We start from the raw sequence: 22625 nt of genomic DNA on the forward strand, positions 1-22625 counted from the left end.
TAATCTAGCAGGCCAAGGTTTAGCCAGATCCAGTGGCAGGCAGCTGAAGCTACACAAATTCTGACTGGAAAGGAGGTTTATAAAAAGTTTTGCGGGATGGGTAATTAACCACTGGAACAACTTGCCACATGATGGAGACTCTCTAGGTGTCCTCATCTGGAGACTGGACGTCTTCCTCAAAGATCTGCTCCAGCTCAACTATAAGCTACTGGCTGGATGCAGGAACCACTGTGTTATACAGGAGGGCCAACGAGATGACCAGAATGGTCTCTTCTGGCCTTAACATCTATGAATCTATAAAGGTTTGAGCCACACAAATTTGATTTGACCACATTAGTCCAGAAAGAAGAGGCAGGAGTTAGTGCTTTTCATCCCGAATCCATGCTGACAAAACCTCACCCACACGTCCCACCCCAGCATTGTGTATCTCCCTGCCACACATCCAGTGGGAGGTAGTTTAGCAAAGTTTCAAGGAGTGTGTAATATACAGGAGTGGGTGACTTCCCCTGGCACCTGTGCTGCTTAGTCACGGAGATGCTGCTGAATCTCCCAGCCAGGTCCGAGCCTTCCTATCTCTGCCTGGGAAACCTTCCGGCCATTAGCCCAACTCCAAGCAGCGTCCCTGGGGAACCAGTGCAATGGCTGCATTTGGGAAGAGAGAGCGGGACTGTGGGAGACGCGGGAGGAAGGGGGAGAGAAAACAGGATCGAGGATGGAAAACAAAGGCTGGGAAAATACACGTGAATGGAAAAAAAGAGACAGGAAAAAAGAGAGGAGGGGAAAGAGAGAGAGACACTCAGCCTGGCTGCTGCTACCGCAATTCTAGCATCACGGCGGGGGGAAGCTCAGATCTTCAGAGACTGGAGAGCATGATTCAGGATCCTCGGGGCTTGCTATTTTTAATTGTGAGTCTCCATCCCTGCTCGTACTGCAGGACTAGGGCTCTGCCCCAGGGGTCAGGACACCTGGGATTCAGCTCTGACCAATCCATGACTTCCTCTGTAACCCTGGGTCAGTCACGTCACCACCCTGTGCCTCAATTTCCCCCCACACACCTTGTCTATCTCATCTGTATGGATTTTAATCTCTCTCAGGCATCCTATATTTTTTCGCACAATGGGGCCCCAAACTTGGCTGGGGTCTGTGCAGCCCCTATCACAGTGGGGCCCTGATCTCGGTAGACGGTCATTCTAATAATAAATCCTGAGATGAGGGTCTGAGGCTGATTCCAGCTGCAGTCATTGGCACAACTCCAGCCGACCAGCACCAGCTCTGGGTCCAGCTGCCTGTTTCACAGAGGGGAAGGGCTCTACGGGAAACCTCCCCATGGGATCCCTAGGGAATGGTGTCCCCTATAGGATCCATGGGGACTTGTACCCCCGTTATAGGATCCCATAGGGAAGAGGCTCCCAAACTGTGGGCTGCGACACAGTCCTGGCTGGTCCCCCATGGGCAGAGTTGGGGGGGACTGGGGGAACATTGGCACATGTTGGCAGAGTGGCAGTTGGCAACGGCCCCCTCCCAGGGCCAGAGAAGCCCAGCGCCCCGGTAGGTGGCAGAGGGCGAAGTGGAGCTACCAAGCGATGGGCAGAGGGTGAGGAGACGGGACCGGCCCTGAGAGGTGGTGGCTCCTAGCATGGCTGGATGGTTCACTGCTGCTCCCGCTCCAAGCCCCCACACCCTGCAATCCGTGGCTGTTGGGCTCCCTGGAGTGTCAGGCCCCCTAGGGCCCAGGCTCTGTGGTGGGCGATCAGGACCAACAAGGAAACGGCCAGGCCCAGCAGGAGCATCTGCTGCTGCCCAGCACCAGGGCCGGCCTTAGGGAAATCGCAGTCTGGCTGGGGAGGAGACTGTGACGCATCCTGCAGCCAGGGGAGGTTCCCAAGGGTGGGTCTGATCTGGCTTTGGGAGAGGGCGCAGGGGAAGAAGGAGTCCCCTCCCGTCCCAGCCTAGCCAGGACTAGCAGCTGGAACCTGGCACACGATAGGGGCCTCCGGCCAGGGTGTCCCAGGCTTGGGAACTAGGGGTGCACCGGGAGCTGCAGCATCCCCAGATTTCACTGGGCAAAGTTTGAGAGCTCTGCCAGGAGGCTGCGAGCAGCACTGGAGCTCGGCTGCACCCGTGTGGTGAGAGCGGGAACTGCGCTTTTTCACACGGCTTTTGAAAACACGTGGATGGTTTTCAGGTTCATTAGCTAGGGGGGAAGTTTGGGAACCCCTGTTATAGGAAATGGTGCCTCCTACTGGATGCCCGAGGGAATGGTGCCCCCATTATAGGATCTCATAGGGAATGGTGCCCGCCATTGGATGCCATAGGGAATGATGGCATCCCCCATAGGAGCCCCCTGAACCCCTGAGCAAGGACCCCACTCTCTTTCTTTCTGCACTCCCAGGGCTGGGGTCTTATTCCCAGCAAGCCCCGTTCACTCACCATTGCTCCCCATGGAGCCATCCCAGGCTGGGTCAAGGTTCCTTGCCCCAGTGACTCCCACTGACCTGCGCCTACTGATTCCCCAAGTGCAGGATCAGGGCCCAGAGCCTGAACCCATCACGCCCACTGGGGATTTTCCCAGGGAGCGGAGGGCTCCTGCCTGGGGCTGCGGGACAGCAGGGAACAAAGTGCAGGATGGGCCCCCAGCTCCCCTCCTCATGGCATCATCCATGTAGCATGGGGAGGGGCTGAGCTGGAGGCTGAGTCCCTGAAGGCCAGGACTGTGTCTGTGTTCGGTTCGCACCCCCTTGGCATGGGGAGAAGCAGAGGTATTGCATAGCCAGGGCCAGAGCCCCTGTGGGTGGCAATCAGCCCCGCTCCACTGGAGTGAACCCCCGTGCCCAGGAGGCCCCCTAATGGCCACGTGCGATAGCGTGAAGAGACATAGGGGGTGAGGAACGCATGGTTCTGTGAGTGAGTCTCCGATGCCAGATCCCCTGTCTGAGGAGACCTGGGCCAGTCCCCAGGTCGCTCACTATCGTGCTCCTGAAACAGGTACGGGGCACATGGCACTGGACAGACCCTGCACATGGAGCTGGGCCACAGGTCCCTTGCTAAAGTCTGTGTGGGATGGGGCTGCCTGTGCCATGGGGCCAGGCCAGAGGGACGCCTGCACTGGGCAGAGTCACCGTTCAGGGGATTTCCTGGCCCAGACAAGCAGTTAAAATCAAATGGTGAACTTGGAGGTGAGCGAGGGGGAAATCTCTGGGCTCCTGAGTTGGCAACAATGTGCCGAAGATTCTCTCTGGTTCCAACTCGAATTGCTTATGAAGTCAGGCAGCGCCGTTTGCAGAGGAGATTTTATTCAGCTAACAAGCAAAGAAAAACCAAATCAGAAGGACACGGTGTGGAGCGGAAACTCCTGCAAGCCCTCCCCAGCTAACGAAGGGTCCAACCAGCCCAGCCCCAAACCAAGGGCAAAGCATGGCCAGTGACAAGAACACGCAGCCACACCTGCGTTAAATCATCTGCAGCATCTAACCATGGGGCGAACACGGCCCAGGGCCAGTCCCTTAATGGGCAAACGGGAGTCCAAAGACGGCTGGCCACACCCCAAGGCAGCGACACTGACGGCCGCAGGGGAGACGGACTAGCACAGAAACCACATTGGTTATGACTGTCTACACACCCATCGCAGAGTGCAATTGTCACTTCCTCCGTCCCTGTTAGCCAGGGGGCTGATGGGTCCCCCCCAAACACAGGACAGACTTCACTCACTGGGGCCTCCCTCTCCCCTTGGTCGCCATGGGAGGCTCTGTCTGTGTCCGGGCTTGGTTCGGTGCCTCACTCTCTCCCCTCTGGTGACTGGTCCCTTGGCAGGAGCCGGCTGCCGGCCAGCCTCCATCTCTGCGCAGGTATCGCTTTGGGCCGGGATTTGGGCCAACACCAGCAAGGGGCAGAGTAAAGGCACCTCCAGCCAGAGACCTTTGTTGTGACTGGCTGAGGGAAGCAGAGGCAGAGATGTACAAGTGCCATTGGCCCTGAGTGTGACACAGCCACCGCTGACTCGAAGCTCCCTCCACAGGTGAATTCCCAGGACAGGCCCCAGGGCCCGGGGAGAGCCGGGATGATCAGCAGGGCCCTCGCCATGGCAGTGCCAGTGCAGTAGCAGAGTTCATAGTTCAGTCCACGCCAGCCCCTCACAGTCCCCTCAGGTCTGCCCAGGCAGAGCCACATCCCCAGACATCCAGGCTGCAGGGCCCAGCTGTCCAAAGAGCAGGGGGCTCCGAGAGTCTGTGTGAGCACGGGAGCTGGATGCAGGGGGTGTGTGGCTGCTGGGGGGAGCAGGACAGGCAAGGGGACAGAGACAGGAGCAAAGCCCAGCAAAATGCAGGCCGCTAGGGGCTGGATTTTAACACCCTGTTCTCTAGGCTTTCGCGGCTCTGGGTGCAGAGGGAAGATTCTGGAGTAGCCACACAGCCACGTCACCTGTGTTAATGGCTGGATCTTGACTGGCCCGTGGACTTTCTCGCCCAACGTCTCTTCCTCCCCTGCCGGCCCTGTTCAGCTCCCCGCCTGCCGGCTCTGGAGAAAGGTTGGGAGAGCAAGGTCAGGGCTGAGGTCTCCACTGTGTCAGCCGGGCGCCCATCTGTAACAAGCCAGTGAAGGGAGGCTGGATTAGCGCCGCGTTCGGCCTGTCCGGGGAGCCCCACCCCAGAGGAATTACAGCCCCGTGCCAGGGCTACGGGCAAGACTTGGGATCCTGGGAGCCCAACGTGAGACATGGCAGCGTTTGTATCAGGGCAGTGCCTGGGACTCCAACCAAGATCCAAGACCCACAGCGCCAGGCGCTGCACAGACCCAACAACAGACAGGCCCTGACCCAAGCAGCTGAGAAGCCAAATTGACTAGACTGACACTGGGCAGGAGGGGAAATGGAGGCACAGCTGAGGAAGGGACACACGCCTGCTCATCCAGTGGGGGCAAGTGGAAGACCCAGGTGTCCTACATCACAGGCCAGGACGGCGCTTTCTGTCAGTCCAGCTTCGCTGAGGCCTCTCAAGTTGGGTGCCTAAAATTCCCCTCATTTGGGGGAAATTTGGTCAAAGTTACAACGGGCCAAAAATAGCTAGGAGGGGGATCCCTATCAATTACATCCCTCCCTAGAGTACACTGCGCCCCCCCACCAACACACCCATCCCCAGGAGTTCCCATCAGCCCCATGAACACTGCCCCCCAAATAGCTGGGACCCCACAGAGCCATGCAGCACCCACTGCGGGTCACCCAGCCCAGCTCTTACATACCCCGGGGCCCAGGCTGTCTCAGAGCCCTCCCGCAGCCAGCCCTGCCCTGGTCCCCACTGTGCCACACCCTGGAGGGGTCAGCAGGGCTGAGGGAGCTGCACCCCCATACCCGAACCCATAGCCCCCTCCCCTAGAACCTCACAGTTTGCTCCCCTCCATTGGGGTCAGTGGCGGAGACATCGGGGCTTGTGAGTGATGGCAACAAAGATGGCCACCAGCTCCCACTGATGGGGAAAAGCTGTGCAGGATCCACCCAAGGGGCTCCGTGACCCCCACAGTGGAGGGGAGGGGACACCAGGGATCTGCTGATCCCTTGGGCCCACAAGCAGGGAGGCCCCAACCCCGCACAGGCTGGACCCTTGACATATGTGCAGCCAAGCAGGGGGGGTTGGGCCAGTCACCCTCATGAGCTCTGACCCAGGCTGCCCCACAGGCTGGGGATCCTTGCACCTCCCCTGGCCCTGTTTACACATCCCCCACTGGACAGCAGGGGGCACAGTGAGGCACTTATGCTGCCCCAGGGCAGGTTTTGTTGCCCCAGATGATTTCAATGCAGCAAAGGGGGGTCTGTTATCTCCCCACTTCTGTCTAAAAGTTTGGCTACACTAGGAGATCCCAGGGGCTGGGAAGACTCACTCCATGGGCTGTGGGGATGCTGGAGCTAAGTGGGGGGATGTTTGTCAAACAAAAGGGGTTTTTTTCCCCTTCGAAAATGGCCTTTTTCCTCCCATAAAAATGGCAGTTTTCACAAGACACCTGGGACTGTCCAAAGTTTCCTTTTCAATGAAAACTTCGGTAACTTTTAACATCGAGATTCCCGTGGAAAATGTTCCGGCATCCCACGGTTATTGGAAACCGGGACATAGGCGTTTTTCATGGGCTGGGAAGCCCGGCTTTCGGTAAGTGTCAAGAACTGTTCCCAGGAACAACAGGGAAACATCTGTGGTTTTTTTTCCCACCCCGCCCCAGTTTTCAGCCACCCAAATACCCTGGGATGTGACACACCCCAGTTGCAATTTCCAGTCTATCTACTCACCATACTCCTCTGGCCCCATTGCCACAGCTCATGAGGTATTTACCCTCCTAACTCCCTCTGAAGCAGGACAATTATCCTCATTACATGGGTGGGGAAACTGAGGCATGGAGCTGCTATGTGACTTCTCCAAGGTTGCACAGGAAGGCTGCAGCAGAGCAGGGAATTCATCTCATAGTGACCAAGTCCCGGGCTAGGTACATAACCACTGGGCCACCCGTTCATGCAAGATGCCAGCTGCAGTTCTGTGAAGAAACTCTACTGAACTCAGCGCTGGGCATCTCTCTCCCTCTGGACCCCGGATAAGTGTCCGAGGCTGCAGTGGGGCTGTCTGGGGCCGACCAGCCCTAGAGGATGCTGGGTCCCCATAGGCCGAGCCAGGCAGCAAAGCCCCATGTAGTTCTGTCCTTCTCCCTGGCCCCTACCTGAGTCCAGACAGTACATGCGTTTCTGGTCCACGTCATAGTTCCTGGTCAGAGAACACCAGGGCCTCCCGCTGGCATCCCCATGTGCCGTGCAGCCCAGGTAGGTCTGGTTCTGGTAGGTGAACGGGAAGGCGCAAGGAGCCGTGGAATTGCCGGCCAGTACTGGAGAGACAGAGAGAGGGAAGGGGACAGCATGGGGCAGAGGTTAAGTCACTGCATTCAGAGGTAGGATTCCTGGGTTCCCTGCCAGTGACCTTGGGCAAGTCACTTCCCCTTCTGTGCCTGTCACCTCTCCTGCCCGTAGGTCAGTTAGACTGTGAGCTCTTTGCGTCAGGGACTGGCGCTCACTAGGTGTCTGTGCAGCGATGGGACCCTGACCTCCGTCGGGCTCTGTGCAGCGCAGTGGGGCCCAGTGACACAGAGGCCCATCGGGGAGGCACCGCAGTGGGTCAGCAGTGCCCGTCAGGCCTGGCGTACTCAATACACCTCACACACCTAGCAGAATCTGCAGCTAACCAGGGTCATGGGCAGATCACATACAAATGGACAACACACTGATCCTGAAAATTGTTGCGTGGGGTGTGTACAAAGAGTTGTAAAGAGGGGCTGGAATGATATTCCTCAGATGTGTTTGACAAGCAATGAATAAGCCCTAGAGTAAGGAATGGACATTTGCTTCTCTGGCAGCCTGCTCCTCACGCAGAGACAATGCCAGTCCATTTACATCTAAGGTAAACAAAGCCATCAAGCTACCAAGCAGGGGAAAAGACAGCCCAGCCTCTGCAGGAGAGAGAAACTTTGGCTGGACCCACATTGCACAGAATACATTGCAAAGATTTTCAGGGCTATCAAAAGAAGGGGAAGGAACCCCCTGGGGTTGTCCATGACTGGGCAGCCACAAGAGGCTGGGGCTCCTGGACATCTGTTGGTCCTTCAGCCAAAGGGAACAGAGCACAGGTGAGAAACCTGCTTAGACAAAGATCATAACTGGCTGACATTCGGTGCTAGCCTGAGAAGTATGTTTCTGCTGGTGTTTGTGACTGTTTCTGTCCTTAGTCCTCCGGCTTGCCACACTTCAACCCATGTCCTTTACTTCATAAACTTGTCTTACTTTTACCATGGACCAGCTCGGAGTTTGGATGGACATGGAGGGTTTGTCAGTCCCAGTTAAGCCAACAAGCGGCTGGGTGCTGTCCTTTTGACGGAGCAGCGAAACGGATCAGGTTTTGTGTGTGCTACCGTGAAAGGCTTTGAGGTTTGGACTGGCAGAGTCCTGAAGAGTTTGCTGGCAGGGCAGATAAGCCGGCTGGGGAGTTGACGCTCAGCTTAGCCGCAGCAGAGTGGGGTAACAGAGAGGCTCACAGTCCTGGGAACCCCCGTTGGTTGTCAGAGGCCCTGATCTCGATCAGGGTCTGTGCAGCGCCTGGCACAATGGGGCCCCTGAGCTCTGGTTTCAGGTGCTTCTGCACCGTAAGTTACCAAATACTACATCAGTGTCAGAGTGCAAGGTTGTACCAGCCTGTCCACAGCCTCAGACCTATCTGTCTAGTGCAAACCCTGCTCCGGGAGGGACCCCTGTGCTGTTACACCTATAACACCCCAAAGCCTCCCTACGTGTCATGCCTGGGGCAACAGGTCTGCCTCACCCTGCTGAGCTCCCGGGCACAGTTTGGGATAAGGGGCCATATTGTGTCAGGCAGATTCAGTGTCACCAGACCCACACGTTCATGGGGACTCTGGCCCCCCCAAAATCGCAAGGTTGTCAACAATCAACAGGAGGGTTCCCGGGCTGTTCTCCCAGTCCCAGCTTCTCCCTGAAGCTCCAAGGGGCAGAAACTTCCTTTCTACATTTAAACTGAAAGTTGAGCTTCCCCCATAGTCACAGGATTCCAGGAGCTGGGGTTTGACACATGGAGCTGCCTTTATGTTCTGGGTATGCCCAGCACCGAGCATGGTGGGGTTCTGGGCCATGGCTGGGGCTCCCAATGCTACCGTAATACCCCTAATATATAATGTACAGCACCTAGCACAATGGGGCCTTGGGTCATGACTGAGGCACCTAGTGCTACCATAATACACCTAATACATAAGGTACATCACCTAGCACAATGAGGTCCTGGGGCTTCCAGTGCTACCGTAATACATCTAATACATAAGGTACAGTGCCTAGCACAATGAGATCCTGGGGCTTGCAGTGCTACCGTAAGACACCTAATAAATAATTAACAGGGTCCTGGCCATGAGTGGGGTTTCTAGGCCCTACCATAGCACACCTAATAAATAACAATGTTAAGTGTGGGGAGACTCAGGATAAACGCACTAGAACTGCCAGTGCTGGGAACTGGGTCTGACGTTTCTGCTCAAGTGTCTCGGGCTGAAATGTCCCTGACAGCGGCACCCCAGCACACCTGCACTGGGAGGAGGGTGCGGTAGGGATCCCGGCTGGGATTCCACCTGGGGTGGCTGCGAGGTGAGTGGCCCCCGACCGCCCTGCACTGATCCCCTCCCCTGCACCCCCGCTGCCCATCCTTACAGGTATCGGCACAGTAGCTCCAGCGCCGGTCCCGGTCGTAGTTCCTGGTGGTGGCGCACCAGAACCTGCGTGGCTTGGCGGCCTCATCAGTGCAGGTGTAAAACGCCCGGCCCCGGTACACAAAGGGGAAGACACAGGGCTGGCCATCTGTGTTGCCTCCATACTCTGAGAGGGGAGAGACACAGACAAAGAGGTGTCACTGCTGCGTGGGGGGCTCTGCAGGGCTGCTCTCATTGCTACGCCCCAGGGAACCCCACAGAGACACAAAGCCAGAGACTGTCCCTTCCCCAGAGAGCAGCAAACAAAGGGCAGGGGGGTGAAACTGAGGCATGGAGAGGAGAAGGGCCTTTATCCCCAACCCACCCTCCCCTCCATTAGCACAGCAGTGCCCACCTGGAGGGATTGGAGCATCCTTATCAGAGCCCGCTCTGCCACTGACCGACATCCCCTCACGCACAGAATATCAGGGTTGGAAGGGACCTCAGGAGGTCATCTAGTCCAACCCCCTGCTCAAAGCAGGACCAATCCCCTGACAGATTTTTGCCCCAGATCCCTAAATGGCCCCCTCAAGGACTGAGGTCACAGCCCTGGGATTAGCAGGCCAATGCTCAAACCACTGAGCTATCCCACCCCTCCATGACGGTGGCTGCATCTCACCTGATCCTAGCCCTGGCAAGACCTGAGAACAGCCCATCGCCCGGGGATCCTGGGGCTCTGGGGACACTCGCTGAGGTCACTGCTGAGATTCCTAAGCAACATCTCCTCTACTGCCCCCCTGCCCAGCTGGCCTCTGGGCATCACAGGCTGAGGCAGGGCAGGACTGTGCCCGTTCCATTATCTGCAGCATGTCCCCACCTCGCTAGAGCCACTGCCCTCAGCTGCATGGCACAGGCAGGACACATGGCACTGGGGTCCAGTGCACATGGTTATTACAGACGTGCATTGCCGTAGTGTCCAGAGGCCCAGCCAAGATCAGGCCCCACGCTGGTGGCCACAGCACAGACATAGTAGAAGTGGATCTGGGTAAAATTCTTTGACCGAATCTTTTTTTCTGTGAAAAATGCCAATTAGGGTCAGCGGAAACGTTTCACAAATCCGCATCCACCTCGGCGGGATGTTTCCATCAGGCGAAAAAAACCTAAAACATTTCCCTTGAGAAATTTTCTTTCATTTTATTTTGTAAAGTAAAATGTTTTTTAAATGCTTGAAATTGAAAAGAAACAATTTGTTCAGCCCTACAGGATTTTTTTTTTAACTTTTTGATTCACCAAAAATTTCAAACATTTCTTTTTTTGGATGGACCAAGAGGAATTTTTTGTTGAGTTTGGGGTGAGGAAGGAACAATAGATGCTCCAATGCATGGAAAGACAGAGAGCAACCGAGTGATCATTGAGTCCAGCATCTCTAGGAATCAGTGAACTATTGTCCTAGAAAAATGTTCTTTGGAGCTGAGACAATTTCCTTGTAGGAAGTAGGTTTCTTTGGCCTAGACAGAGCCTGAGCAGGAGGTGGAGGGACACAAGGGTCACACCCGGGGACATCTCCACTCGCTTTGTTTCTCTCTGCTTCTCACCTTTTCATTTCAACAAAAAATCCCACCTCCCACCCTTATGGGTGTGGAGAGAACCTCAAAATAATGAACAGAGTGTGACCAATGCAGAGACTCTGCCTGAGTCTGCTGAGAACCTGAGTCCATCACTGTGAGAAGGGGCAGCTGCCCTGAGTGTGACTGACACAGCAATGCTGCCTGAGTCTGCAGAGAGACTAAGCCCGTTGCTGCGAGAGGAGGGAGCTGCCCCAAGTGTCACCAATGCAGTGATGCTGCCTGAGTCTGCCAGCAGCCTGAACCCATTGCTCTGAGGGAGGGAAGCTACCTCCAATGTAACTGAGCCTGTCTGAATCTGCAGGGAGCCTGAAACCACAGCTGGGAGAGGTGCAAACAGCCCCATTCCCCTCAGTCCAGTCCCCTGGGCTCTGCGATTGATGCACCTCCCACCATGTTTTGTGTCAGCAAAGGAATGTGGGACGCATGTGGTGGATTCCTGGCTGTTCTGTGGCCTGATGCCCTGGGGTTCTGGCCCTGCAGAGGGAGCGCAGGGAACCAGATGGTGCCCCCCACCTCAGGCCGAAGGGGGAACGCCCCAGCCCTCACCCGTCTCATAGCAGCGCTTCCAGCGGGAGTCCTGGTCATAGTTGGCGGTGGTGGCGCACCACAGTGTCCATCCGGCCCAGCTCCCGTCCTGGGTGCACGTGGGGTACGATCGCCCCTGGTAGATGAAGGGGAAGACACAGGCGGCGCAGTCTGAAACCGGAAGAGAGAGGGTCAGAGACACAGACACAGAGTGACAGGAAACACAGAGCTCTGGGGGTGCGGGGCTGGTCTCTGCTGGGGGGAACATGGGGTGGGAGCTCGGACTGTGCCAGGAAAAGCGGGGGGGGGCTAATCTGTGCCAGAGGGATCTGGGGGGGGGCGGAGGAATCTGGGCTGTGCAAGGCGGATCTCGCAGGACAGGGCGGGAGGCTCCGTCGGTGCCTGGTGGAAGATCCGGGCAGAGGGTCTGGATGCGACTGGCAGTTGCGCCCGATAGCCCCTGCCCAGCACCCGTGCACTGTGCCCCTCCCCTGCACCCCCTGCTCAGCTGTGCTTCAGGGTCCCATGTCTGCCAGTGAAACACACTTGCTCCCAGCCCTGCCTCCATGGGAGCACCTGGATGCCAAGGTCCCACACACCAGAGCGATAGCCAATGAAGGGCAGGACCTCCGCATGCTACCCCCTCACCGTCCCAACAGTGCCCAGGTGGCTTCATTGCAGGCACCACATCACACAACTCCACGGAGCCAGGTCTCACCTTCCAGCGCCCTGCAGACGGGCAGGAGCAGCCAGCCCCAGGCCAGGAGCCTGACACCAGCCGGCATCATCCCAGCCTGCATGGAGCCTGCTAGAGCCAGAGACACTGCCCCCACAAGCCCGCTAGAGCCAGAGACGCTGCCCCCTGCAGCCTGCTAGAGCCAGAGACGCTGCCCCCACAAGCCTGCTAGAGCCAGAGACACTGCCCCCACAAGCCCGCTAGAGCCAGAGACGCTGCCCCCTGCAGCCTGCTAGAGCCAGAGACGCTGCCCCCACAAGCCTGCTAGAGCCAGAGACGCTGCTGCTCCTCCTCAGACCCTGCTACAGCCTTCGCAGTGCCACCGTCTCTATCACTCCCAGCCGCATGGCGCAGGGCGTCAGCTCCGGAACCTGCTGAGCAGGTTCCACCAGGAAGGCGTCTCCTCCTCCCTGCCCAAGTCCCACGCTCACTGCAGCCACGGCTGGAGCCAGAGCTGGGGGACCAGCCAGGAGCAGGAGGGATGCAGGAACCCAGCGACTGACCTGGAGACCGGAAGGGCCCATTCACCTCCACTGAGTCAAACCCCCAGTTCACACGCACCCCAGAACTGCCCTGGGGTCAGGGCCAGAGCCTGAGCTCAGCAGAGTCAATCCAGAGCAGGCCGCAGGGATGTGGGGCGGACTAGTGATGAGGGAGGGCACAAGACCTAGGCTCTGCTACAGGACCTTGCCTCAGTTTCCCCATCTGTACAATGGGGATAATGACCCTGACCTCCTTTGCAAAGAGCCTGGAGATCTACTGCATACGAGCAAGGAATTGTTATTGTTTAGCCAGAGGATCAAAGGGGGAAAGACGCCCTACCACAGGTGCCGACTCCATATAATACTTTGTAATTGTTGGACTGAAACATTTTACTTTATTACAAAATCCTGCTCCGCACATTTCCTTCCAAGGAGGGGGAAATGGTTCATTTTGAATTTATCATTTCGGTTCTTGTCATTTCAACTCTTATATTGAAATCTGAACTTTAATATGACAACTAGATATTAATGTATAGTACCGTTGAATTTTCAAAATTATCAGAAAGCAACATTGTGTTAATTTAATTACTATGATAGCTGTATTTTAAATTATGAGAAAGCCCCATTTTGATTATATAGATATGAACTGCTGTGCCGTTCTTGAGACAATCTGACATTAGCCATCCCCCACCCCATCTTCCGTGCCCCTCGCCACCTCTGTCCCATCCCCCAGCTGCCCCAGCCCTCTTGGGACTGGGAGTTGCTGTCTCACCACAAAAGTAATTTTCCCTCTCTTGGTATTGACACCTCCTCGTCAGTTATTTGGAGTGAACCACATCCAACCTGACCAAATTGGCCTTGTCAACACAGGTTCTCCACTTGTAGGGTAACTCCCTTCTCTTCGTGTGCCTGTATCTGTAACTTTCACTCCACGCATGGGAAGAAGTGCGTTTTTTACCCACAAGAGCTTATGCCCAAATAAATCTGTTAGTCTTCAAGGTGCCACCGGACTCCTCGTTGCTTTTGAGGATACAGACTAACACGGCTACCCCCGATACTTAGAGGATGAAGGGTCCTGTGGGGGCAGAGCTAACTCTGCCTCCACAGGTGACACCTGTGCTCTCCCAAGCCCATGTTGTGTCAGCCCAGAGCAAGATTCCCTCCCAGTAGATCATAGCTAAGGCGAAGGTTCACTGGGCTGGGAGCCAGGAGATCTGCTCCCATGTCTGCTGTCTAGTGCACATCATAGACCTTGGTAAAGAGCAGGGCCCTGTTTCTCAGTCCTGGCTGGCAGGCAGCTATGAACCCCCAACCCTCTCCAAGTCAGCTGCAAAAGGCCACTTCAGGCAAAAGTGGGATGAGAACCCAACACGGCAGACCCCAACCTCAGACTCAGCCTTTCACAGTGAATGTGCTACATAACTGTGTTGTTGTTAGCCTCCCTTTAACCACAGTCACAGTCCCCTCCCAGAACCTGAGGGAGAACCAAGGAGCCCCAATCTCCAGTATTCTTCAGCTCTCCAGCAAATCGCTGTGTATCCCAGGGGCCAACTGTGTGTCACATCCCTGCCTTCGGGTGGCTCCGTGTAAAAGCTCTGGCTTGCTCCTGGAGCTCAAGTGGTAACACTCAGGCCTGTGGAACTGAGGGACCAAAGCTCACACCAGGCTGATGACCCCGTCCCCTGGGAGCATCTGTGGTAGTTTCCAATCTTCTTAAAACCACCCTCCAAGTGTATTTCATTGTTCCAGGGCGCAAACATGCCCTGACCCAGGCTGGTGCCCTGAGAGCCTAGAACCGGCCAGTGATGCCGCCATATGCAACCCAGACCAAGGGCCTTCACTACAGCCATTTGCTGCTCAGGGATGGGGGCAGAGCCATCCGGAGCCTCCTGTGCCCTCACTGCCCTTTGCTTTGCCTTCCCTTAGGTATAGCATAAGGGCTCAATTCTCAACTCTCTGCCTGCAAAGCTGAAACAGCAGCTGCCCAAGGAGCATCTGCAGGACATGGTGAAGGCCATTAATAATCCCGACAGCCTGTACAACCCAGGCCAGGGGAACATCATGGCTGCTGGGGTCAGCCGCCTGCTCAGCGGGGTGGGGCAGGATGCTGAGTGGCGCCTGCTCCAGGGCGGCCGGAAAAGCCCCGTGCAGAAGCTCCTGGCCCAGACCTACAAGAATAGCAGGTGCCTGATCTTCCCCCTCGACCCACCCTGCATCGAGAACAGGCCCTACAACATCCTATGGATGGTGAGCAACACCTTTGGCCTCATCAACAACAACTCCAAGGCCTTTGTCTTCTTGCAGATCTACCAGGAGGCCGCGATGCCCCAGAGAAGGCTGCAGGCCTGGAACCGGCTGCATGACGTGCCCCTGCTGCGCTGCAACAACATTTGCTGAGACTTCGGCAGGAACAACCTCAACCCGAACACCTGCCTGGCCAGGATGTGTACCGTGGGGCAGCGACTGCACCAAAATGCGACTTCCCTGCCAGCAGCCTCCATCATGTTCTAGATGAGTGGGGGTGCTGGGGCCGGCAGTGCAGGGGGGTGGGGATTGGTGGAAGATGGGATACAGTTGGGTGGGGATGGCAGGGCAGGGCGCATCGTCAGGGGGATGGGGGTTGGCAGGGTGGGGGCACAATTGAGGGGATAGAGGATGGTGGGGTGGGGTGCACCATCAGGGGGACGGGGGATAGCAGGGTGGGGGGCACCGTTGAAGGGATGGGGGATGGCAGGGGCACTGTTGGGGGGATGGGGTGGAGGGCTCCATCGGGGGGATGGTGGGGCAGGGGACACCATTGAGAGGATGGTGGGGCGCAATGTCAGGCAGATGGCAGGGTAGGGAGAACTGTCGAGCGGATGGGGGCTGGCAGGGCAGGGGGCACCATCGAGGGGATGGGGGTGGGGGTCACCATCAGGGGGATGGGGGCTGGCAGGGTAGGGGGCACCATCGGGGTGTTTGGGGTGATCCAGGGATGGAGGTGGTGGCACTTTTCTTCTTACAACCTGTGATTTTACCAAGTCCACCACTCTTTCCCCTCCTCCCATTGTGATGAACAACAATCAAGTGTCAGAGCATCCTGGGCCCTCGTGTCTCTGTCTGTGCCTCTGGCTCCCTCCTCTCTGTCCGTGTGTCTCAGCTTCACAGGGGGCTTGAGGCCTCCCAGTCTCACTGGCAGTGCCCCCTCCATTGGTCCAGGCCTGGGCCCCCACTTTTTGTCTGGGCCTCCCCCTGAGCCCAGGCATCCCAAGCCAGCCGTCATTTATCAGTCACCAGGATCCAGGACTGAAGGGGCTGGGATGGGTCTGGGACAGGGACACGTAAGTGAGCGCCCCAGACCATCCGTGTCTCACCCCCACCCCCAAGCCTCCTGGGGGACACTGGGACAAAGGTTTAGTCTGTGTTGGTCACCTCCAAGGGGTCGCTGTTTGGTACCTGAAGGTCTGCTTTCCAGATGAGGGGAAACTGAGGCAGGGCTCATCCACTGAGCCATGCCGGGCCACAAGGGACTACGCCAGGACGGCCCGCACTATGACCGTGTGGCTTCTCTCCAGCACCTGACTGGCCATGGGGGCTCGGCAAGCCCCAAGTGGGCACGATATTGTTCTAATGCAGGGTTAATGTGGGGTAGGTTGTAGGTGCTGGGAAGGGTAAGAGCACAGGAAGGACCAGCCTGGACCACAGCTGGGGCCAAGCTCAGGCACCACCCTGTCCTTCAGGGGCTGTGACATACCAAAGTACAATCCAGACTAATGAGCAGCTGTGTCACCCCTGCCCTGCACCCTTAGGTGCCTTACAATGCTTTGCTGAAATAGCTCCCATGCAGGCCACTCACAAACAGCCTCCGGCACGCAAGCTCCACCCTGAGTGTCTGTGTGTAACTGCAGCCTGCCAGCAACACTCTGGCTATCACCAGCCTGGGTTATATTGCAGGGTGACCCCGACACTCCCCCAATCCCATATTTTCCCCAAAAAGCTACGTCCTGTGCCGCCCAGCCCTCTCCTGGACAGCGCAAGTTACATTCAGTCCATTGTTCCTTTCAGAGAATAATATGCACCCAGCTCGTCACCCCAAATGGAGTTTCCCAAACACTTCAGTTTAAACACACTGGATCAGCTAAAACAATAAAGTTTATTAACTACAAAGAGAGAGATGTACAAGTCAGACATGGATACAAGAAAATTAAAGATAAGACGTTTACTAATCCCTAACATATCAAACTATATTTGGTTCAAGCAGTTTCTCCCTCCGTGCGTTCAGCTGTGTTACTGACCCAAATCCCGGTCCGGACCCCTCTCCCAGAGTCCAACAAACGCTTCTTTTGTCACTTCCAGTGCCGTGAATGCGATGGGCAGGGAGAGAGAGTGGTTTCCTTGGGATATTTTTCCCTCCTTTTTATAGTTTCTGTCCCCCTCATGAAAAACATTCCAAGTTGAGCACTAAGAGACAAAAAATCTGTGTGGAAGGACGTTCTCCACTGGTTTTGTTTCCACCTTTTTGACCTGCCTTTGTCTTCCCTTCCTGCTTGATGATTCTGTTTACTGCTTAAGTGCAAATTATGCAGCACACACATTCCTTTACTTAGGACAGACTTGTTTGCCAACTGTCTGCCTGGGACTCTGCGGTTTGGCACATGTGTTAATAACACCCTACAGATCTAACTGCACATACTGTGTTGCCACACACATTTTACCAGGACAATAATGACCAAAAACTTATGACTGTTCAAGGGAGTCCTTACAAGCCAGACCTAGTATGAAGATTGTTACAATAGCGTGTTGGGTGTGAATACAGCGAGGTAGTCTGACACCGGTGTTCCAGGCGCTGCCCAGCGAGTGACGGCCCCATAGCAACGGGGCTGAATGCGTGGCTGGGGAGCTGGGCTTTTTGGGGGTCACACATCCATCAGTGCTTGGGAGGAACCCACTGAATGTCTGACAGACATCAGGAGACTGCTGGTCTGCGTGTCCCTTCTGCACCCCAGTGGTGCCCCCTAGGACTATGGGGCAGGGCAGTTCATGCCCCTTGGTGGCTGTGCTGGTGCCTGGGCCCTATGGGTGCTCCCCCAGGGATGGGATTTATAGCCCAGCCCAGCTGATCCAGATGCTCCCGCCTCGCAGTAAGCTGCCAACGGCCCCAGCTGAGCTTCCTCCACTGGCATAACTGTGGCTTGAGAAATAAACAGCCCCATTCAGCTTTGATCGTAGCACAAGCACCATGGGACCGGCAGCCTCCAGCCCATGAGAGACCAGCCTCTGGCAATCTTATCTGTGGCAGGGAGTGGGGAGCAAGTGAGGGCCTCCCCCCCCAAGCCCCTCATCTTTTCTGTGGGGGCAAAGGAACCTCCCTGCCCCTGGCACCAGCCCTGTGAGCCCCAGGAATCTGTTCCCCACCCTCTGACTGCTCCAAGCCCTGTCCACACCCCCCACCCCATGACCACCACCCACCAAACTCCCCTGCCCTCTATCCAACACCCCCCCCATTCCCTGCCCCCTTACAGCGCTGCCTGGAGCACCGGTGACTGATGGCGCTACAGTCGTGCCACACGGCTGGAGCCAGCCACGTGCAGCACAGCACAGAGAAGGGGCAGCAGCAGGAGTCCAGCCCTAGGCATCCATCCCGGCACCTGCACAGGACCCTGCAGTGTCAGCACCCCCAAGCCTGGGGCACAGACCCAGAACCACCCGACCCATATCCCCTAGCCCCTGCTGTGTTACCAACAGGAGAGGAGGAAGGGTGGTGCCCCTGGGCAGGAAGGAGACACCAGGGTTTCCATGGGACAGGAGGCAGGAGAGAGGACTCACCAGGGTTTCCATGGGGCAGGAGGAGGTGGGGGGGATTCACCAGGGTTTCCATGGGGCAGGAGAAGGTGGGAGGGACTCACCAGGGTTTCCATGGGGCAGGAGAAGGTGGGAGGGACTCACCAGGGTTTCCACAGGGCAGGAGCAGGAGGTGCAGACACTCACTGACAGAGGCTCACACCAGATCGCCAGTGATGGGCTCTCAAATCCCAGCCCGTCTCTTTATAGACCTATTCTCCCTCCCTTCCCTGCCCCACTCTGGAGAGGGGCAGTGCCCGCTCCTGCTGTCCCTGTGCCCAGGCCAGGGGAGGCGGCCCCAGGCACTTCTCAGATGCTTTATTCAATATTGCCTTTAAAGGAAATTCCCTGGGGCTGAGCCAGGAGGACTGGAGAAGGCAGCAGCAGGGACCCCCCCCCCCCCGAATGATGGGGGAGTGCCTTAGCATTATCCACAGCTGCCAGGTTGTAACTGCTGGGGTGGGGCTGGCAGACAATGCCCCACTTAAACATAGGGGGCAGCTCACCTCTTTCCCAGCAACTGGTTCAGGCTCTCTGCAGACTCTGGCAGCTTCACTGCATCCATCACACACAGGGGATTTGACTAGTCTGGGGGTGATTATCTCAGACAATGGATGGTAGGCGGCGAGGGCCGGGATAGATGTGGGATCAGGGGATGGCGCATGGGGGCATGGCGAGGACCAGGCAGACAAGGGATGGGAGGTGGTGAGGGCAGGGCAGACTCATTGGCCCCATCTGGGTGGGCCTGGTTTGTCTCATGCTGGGGGTGTCGGGGTGAAGTTGTTGATTTTCTACCATGTGAGCAAGGGCCACAAAGCTTCAGCGCATCCTGGGGCCTCACATCTCTGTCCTTGTGTCCAGTGCCCACATCTCTGTCCGTGTGTCCGGCTCTCTCCCAACCTGTCCAGTCAGCCACAGAGGGCTGGGGACGGGGCAGGAGGCTGAATGTGCCCATCTGTTGCTCAGCGAGATCAGGTTGCCGCTGTCTGTGCCAACAGCACCGTGCAATGAAATGGGACGTTGGGCAGGTCCCAATGGGTGCCAATCAGCCCTGACGTCAGTGGACCTGCTCCAGTTGGGAATCCTCACACCCAGGGCCAGCTCCAGGTCCCAGGGTGCCAAGCGCATGCTTGGGGTGGCACGCCGTGGGGGGCGCTCTGCCGGTTGCCGGGAGGGCGGCAGGCGGGTCCGGTGGACCGCCCGCAGGCGTCCCTGCAGAGGGTCCGCAGGTCCCTCGGCTCCGGTGAAGCATCCACAAGCACACCTGTGGGAGGTCCACCGGAGCCGCGGGACCGACGAGCTGCAGAGTGCCCCCCATGGCGTGCCGCCGTGCTTGGGGCGGCGAAATGGCTAGAGCCGGCCCTGCTCACACCAAGGTCACCCCAGGGTGAGGAGAGATTCTAGATGAGAACGTAGAGCAAACGCAGGGATGGGGGTTCTAGACTGGAGTTCAATGCTCGCTCAGGGATGGGACAGAGGTTTTTGGCTGTGGCCAGGTGCACATGCTGGGATGGGTGGTGTTCTAGATCTGAGGCTGTTACACATGGGTGTGGGCAGAGTTCTAGCTCCAAGGCTGACACACACTTGGGAGGGGAGGGGAGCTCTAGATTAGAGGCTGTCACACACTCGGGAGGGGACGGGGTTCTAGATCAGAGGCTGTCTAACACTTGGGGAAAGGTTCTAGGTTGGAGGCTGCCACACACTCGGGAGGGGTGGATGGGTGCGAGGCCAGGGTGGAGATGGTGGGCCCTTTCTTCTTGGATCACGTATGATTTTGCTTAGTCCCTTCCACCCCATACGATTAACACCAATAAAGTGTCAGAGCATCCCGAGTCCTCCGGTCTCTGTCCGTGTGTCTCGCCTTTACCGGGCACGCGAGACCTTCCAGTTTCCCTGGCAGTGCCCCCTTCTTTGGACCAGGCCTGGGCCCCCTTCTTTTTGCAAGGGTGACCTCCATGACTCCCCTGCTCCAGACGGGAACCTCCAGCACCATCCCCCCGTTCTCTCAGGCACAGATGGCCCCCCTCAGCAGCCAGGTGCCCACCCAGCCTTTGCCAAACCAGCTGGTGTTTATCAGTCACCAGGATCCAGGCCGAGCCCTGGGAAGGGGGGTCCTAGCCCAGCCTGGCTGAGCGGGGCACTCCCACCCTGCTCCACCCGCCCACACAGAGCTGCCAACGGCTCTGGCCCAACTTTCCCCGCTACCGCAACCACAACCACAGCTTGAGAAATAAACAGGCCTTGCAGCCCTGGTGGCCTTGTCCCAGGCAGGGAGTGGGGTGCAGGCGAAAGCCTCCCTCCCAATCCCTTCACCCTTCCTCTGGGAGTGAAGGCACCTCCCAGCCCTGTGACCCCTGGGGGAATCTGGCCAGGATCCGGGTTAGAACAAGGAGCAGGGCAAAGTGGGTTTCTCAGCAGGGCAGGAGGGCAGGAGAGGGTGTCTCTGGTGGGTGGGGGGGGAGCAGGGGGTGATGGGAGAGCATCTGACACACAGGACAGAGGAGCTCAGGATTTGGAGAAAGATCCTTGTCAGGAAACAATCCTTGTCCCGTGGGTCACAGATGATTCCAGTGGGAAGCTCTGGTGGGGCCGTGACGGCCCTCAGGGCACATCTGCTACACGGGTGGGTCCCCGGGGACATACGGCTGCGACCGCCAGTCATCAGCAATGTCACCTTTTCCCTGCCAGCCACAAACCCAACCCACACTCAGTGGCCGAGCCTCGCCCGCCCGTCACGTCGGGCTTTGGCCTGCTGCTTCAGGCGACTCGAGGCTCATTTCATCCCATCTGCCTCCTTCAATTGATCCCTGAGGGGAGTCACATGCCCCACATACGATTCCAGGAGCGCCCCAGCTGATGACACCCACAACAGAGATCCAGGGTCTCGCCCAAACTTCAGCCTCCATGGTGTGTGCCCTGTGGCATCAGGCCAAATGCTGTTATAGACTCGGCCACCTGGCCTCCGGCTGGCTCCAGCATTTCCTCCTCAGAGGCTCCGGGGTTCCCAACATGCCGAGCAGCGCACAAGTGACTGGTTCTGACAGCAGGCAGTGAGGGCTGGCGGGTGGCTTTTTGATGCCCAGAACCATGCACAGATCTTTCAGGGGCCAGCTCTCATGGGGCTGAGTGAGCGAGTCGTCGACTGATTTTCCAGAAAGTTTCTCCGCTCTCGGCAGCCTATGATTTCCCGAAAGCTGCACCCAGGGTAGGTTCCCCTGCATCTTATTCTCAGGGGGTATCCGCAGGACATGGGGAAAATTCCTTATGTGGCTGTGGTGACAGCTGCAGAATCCCAGAAACGCCAGTGAGCCCCGTTCTTTGGGGGCTGCCCAGTGAGCAATGGCCCCATAGTGAGGGGCTGAAGGCACAGCCCGGGGGGGGCAGGGTTGGGGTCACACAGCCATCAGGGGAGACCGCGATCTGCAAATCCCTTCTGAGCCCAAGTGGTGCCCCTGAGGACTATGGGGCAGGGCAGGTCCTGCCCTTGGCAGCTGTGCTGGTGCCTGGGCCCTCATAGACTCATAGACTTTAAGGTCAGAAGGGACCATTATGATCATCTAGTCTGACCTCCTGCACAATGCAGGCCACAGAATCTCACCCACCCACTCCTGTAACAAACCCCTAACCTATGTCTGAGTTACTGAAGTCCTCAAGGTGCAGAGAATCCTCCAGCAAGTGACCCGTGCCCCATGCTGCAGAGGAAGGCGAAAAACCTCCAGGGCCTCTGCCAATCTGCCCTGGAGGAAAATTCCTTCCTGACCCCAAATATGGTGATCAGTTAAACCCTGAGCATGTGGGCAAGACTCACCAGCCAGCACCCAGGAAAGAATTCTCTGCAGTAACTCAGATCCTACACCATCTAACATCCCATCACAGACCACTTGGCATATTTACCTGCTGATAATCAAAGATCAATTGCCAAATGAATTGCCAAAATTAGGCTATCCCATCATACCATCCCCTCCATAAACTTATCAAGCTTAGTCTTGAAGCCAGATATGTCTTTTGCCCCCACTACTCCCCTTGGAAGGCTGTTCCCGAACTTCACTCCTCTAATGGTTAGAAATCTTTGTCTAAGTTCAAGTCTAAACTTCCTAGTGTCCAGTTTATACCCATTTGTTTTTGTGTCCACATTGGTACTAAGCTTAAATAATTCCTCTCCCTCCCTAATACTAATCCCTCTGATATATTTATAAAGAGCAAGCATATCCCCCCTCAGCCTTCTTTTGG

General features: G+C 56.9%; 1 protein-coding gene across 1 annotated transcript; it reads right to left on the reverse strand.

The window, feature by feature from the left end:
• Window positions 1-3681: 3681 nt before the first annotated feature.
• Window positions 3682-12363, reverse strand: LOC115641766 (matrix metalloproteinase-9-like). Its single transcript, XM_030545142.1, has 5 exons — window positions 12076-12363; window positions 11379-11528; window positions 9227-9391; window positions 6694-6855; window positions 3682-4579 (listed from the first exon to the last, which is right to left on the reverse strand). Exons 1-5 carry the CDS (start codon window positions 12155-12157, stop codon window positions 4425-4427), a joined length of 714 nt encoding a protein of 237 aa, XP_030401002.1. The 5' UTR covers window positions 12158-12363; the 3' UTR covers window positions 3682-4424.
• Window positions 12364-22625: the final 10262 nt, after the last annotated feature.

The sequence above is a fragment of the Gopherus evgoodei genome, unplaced genomic scaffold, assembly GCF_007399415.2.
Source record: "Gopherus evgoodei ecotype Sinaloan lineage unplaced genomic scaffold, rGopEvg1_v1.p scaffold_35_arrow_ctg1, whole genome shotgun sequence".
Lineage (NCBI taxonomy): Eukaryota > Metazoa > Chordata > Testudines > Testudinidae > Gopherus > Gopherus evgoodei.

What these genes read in the sequence shown, in the direction of transcription:
- LOC115641766 (XM_030545142.1), bottom strand. Translation starts at nt 12,157, where the DNA reads ATGCAGGCTGGGATGATGCCGGCTGGTGTCAGGCTCCTGGCCTGGGGC. An exon ending in CGTCTGCAGGGCGCTGGAAG is followed by an intron (nt 11,529 to 12,075) that starts GTGAGACCTGGC and finishes TTCCGGTTTCAG; the next exon opens with ACTGCGCCGCCTGTGTCTTC. An exon ending in GAGCTACTGTGCCGATACCT is followed by an intron (nt 6,856 to 9,226) that starts GTAAGGATGGGC and finishes CTGTCTCTCCAG; the next exon opens with TACTGGCCGGCAATTCCACG.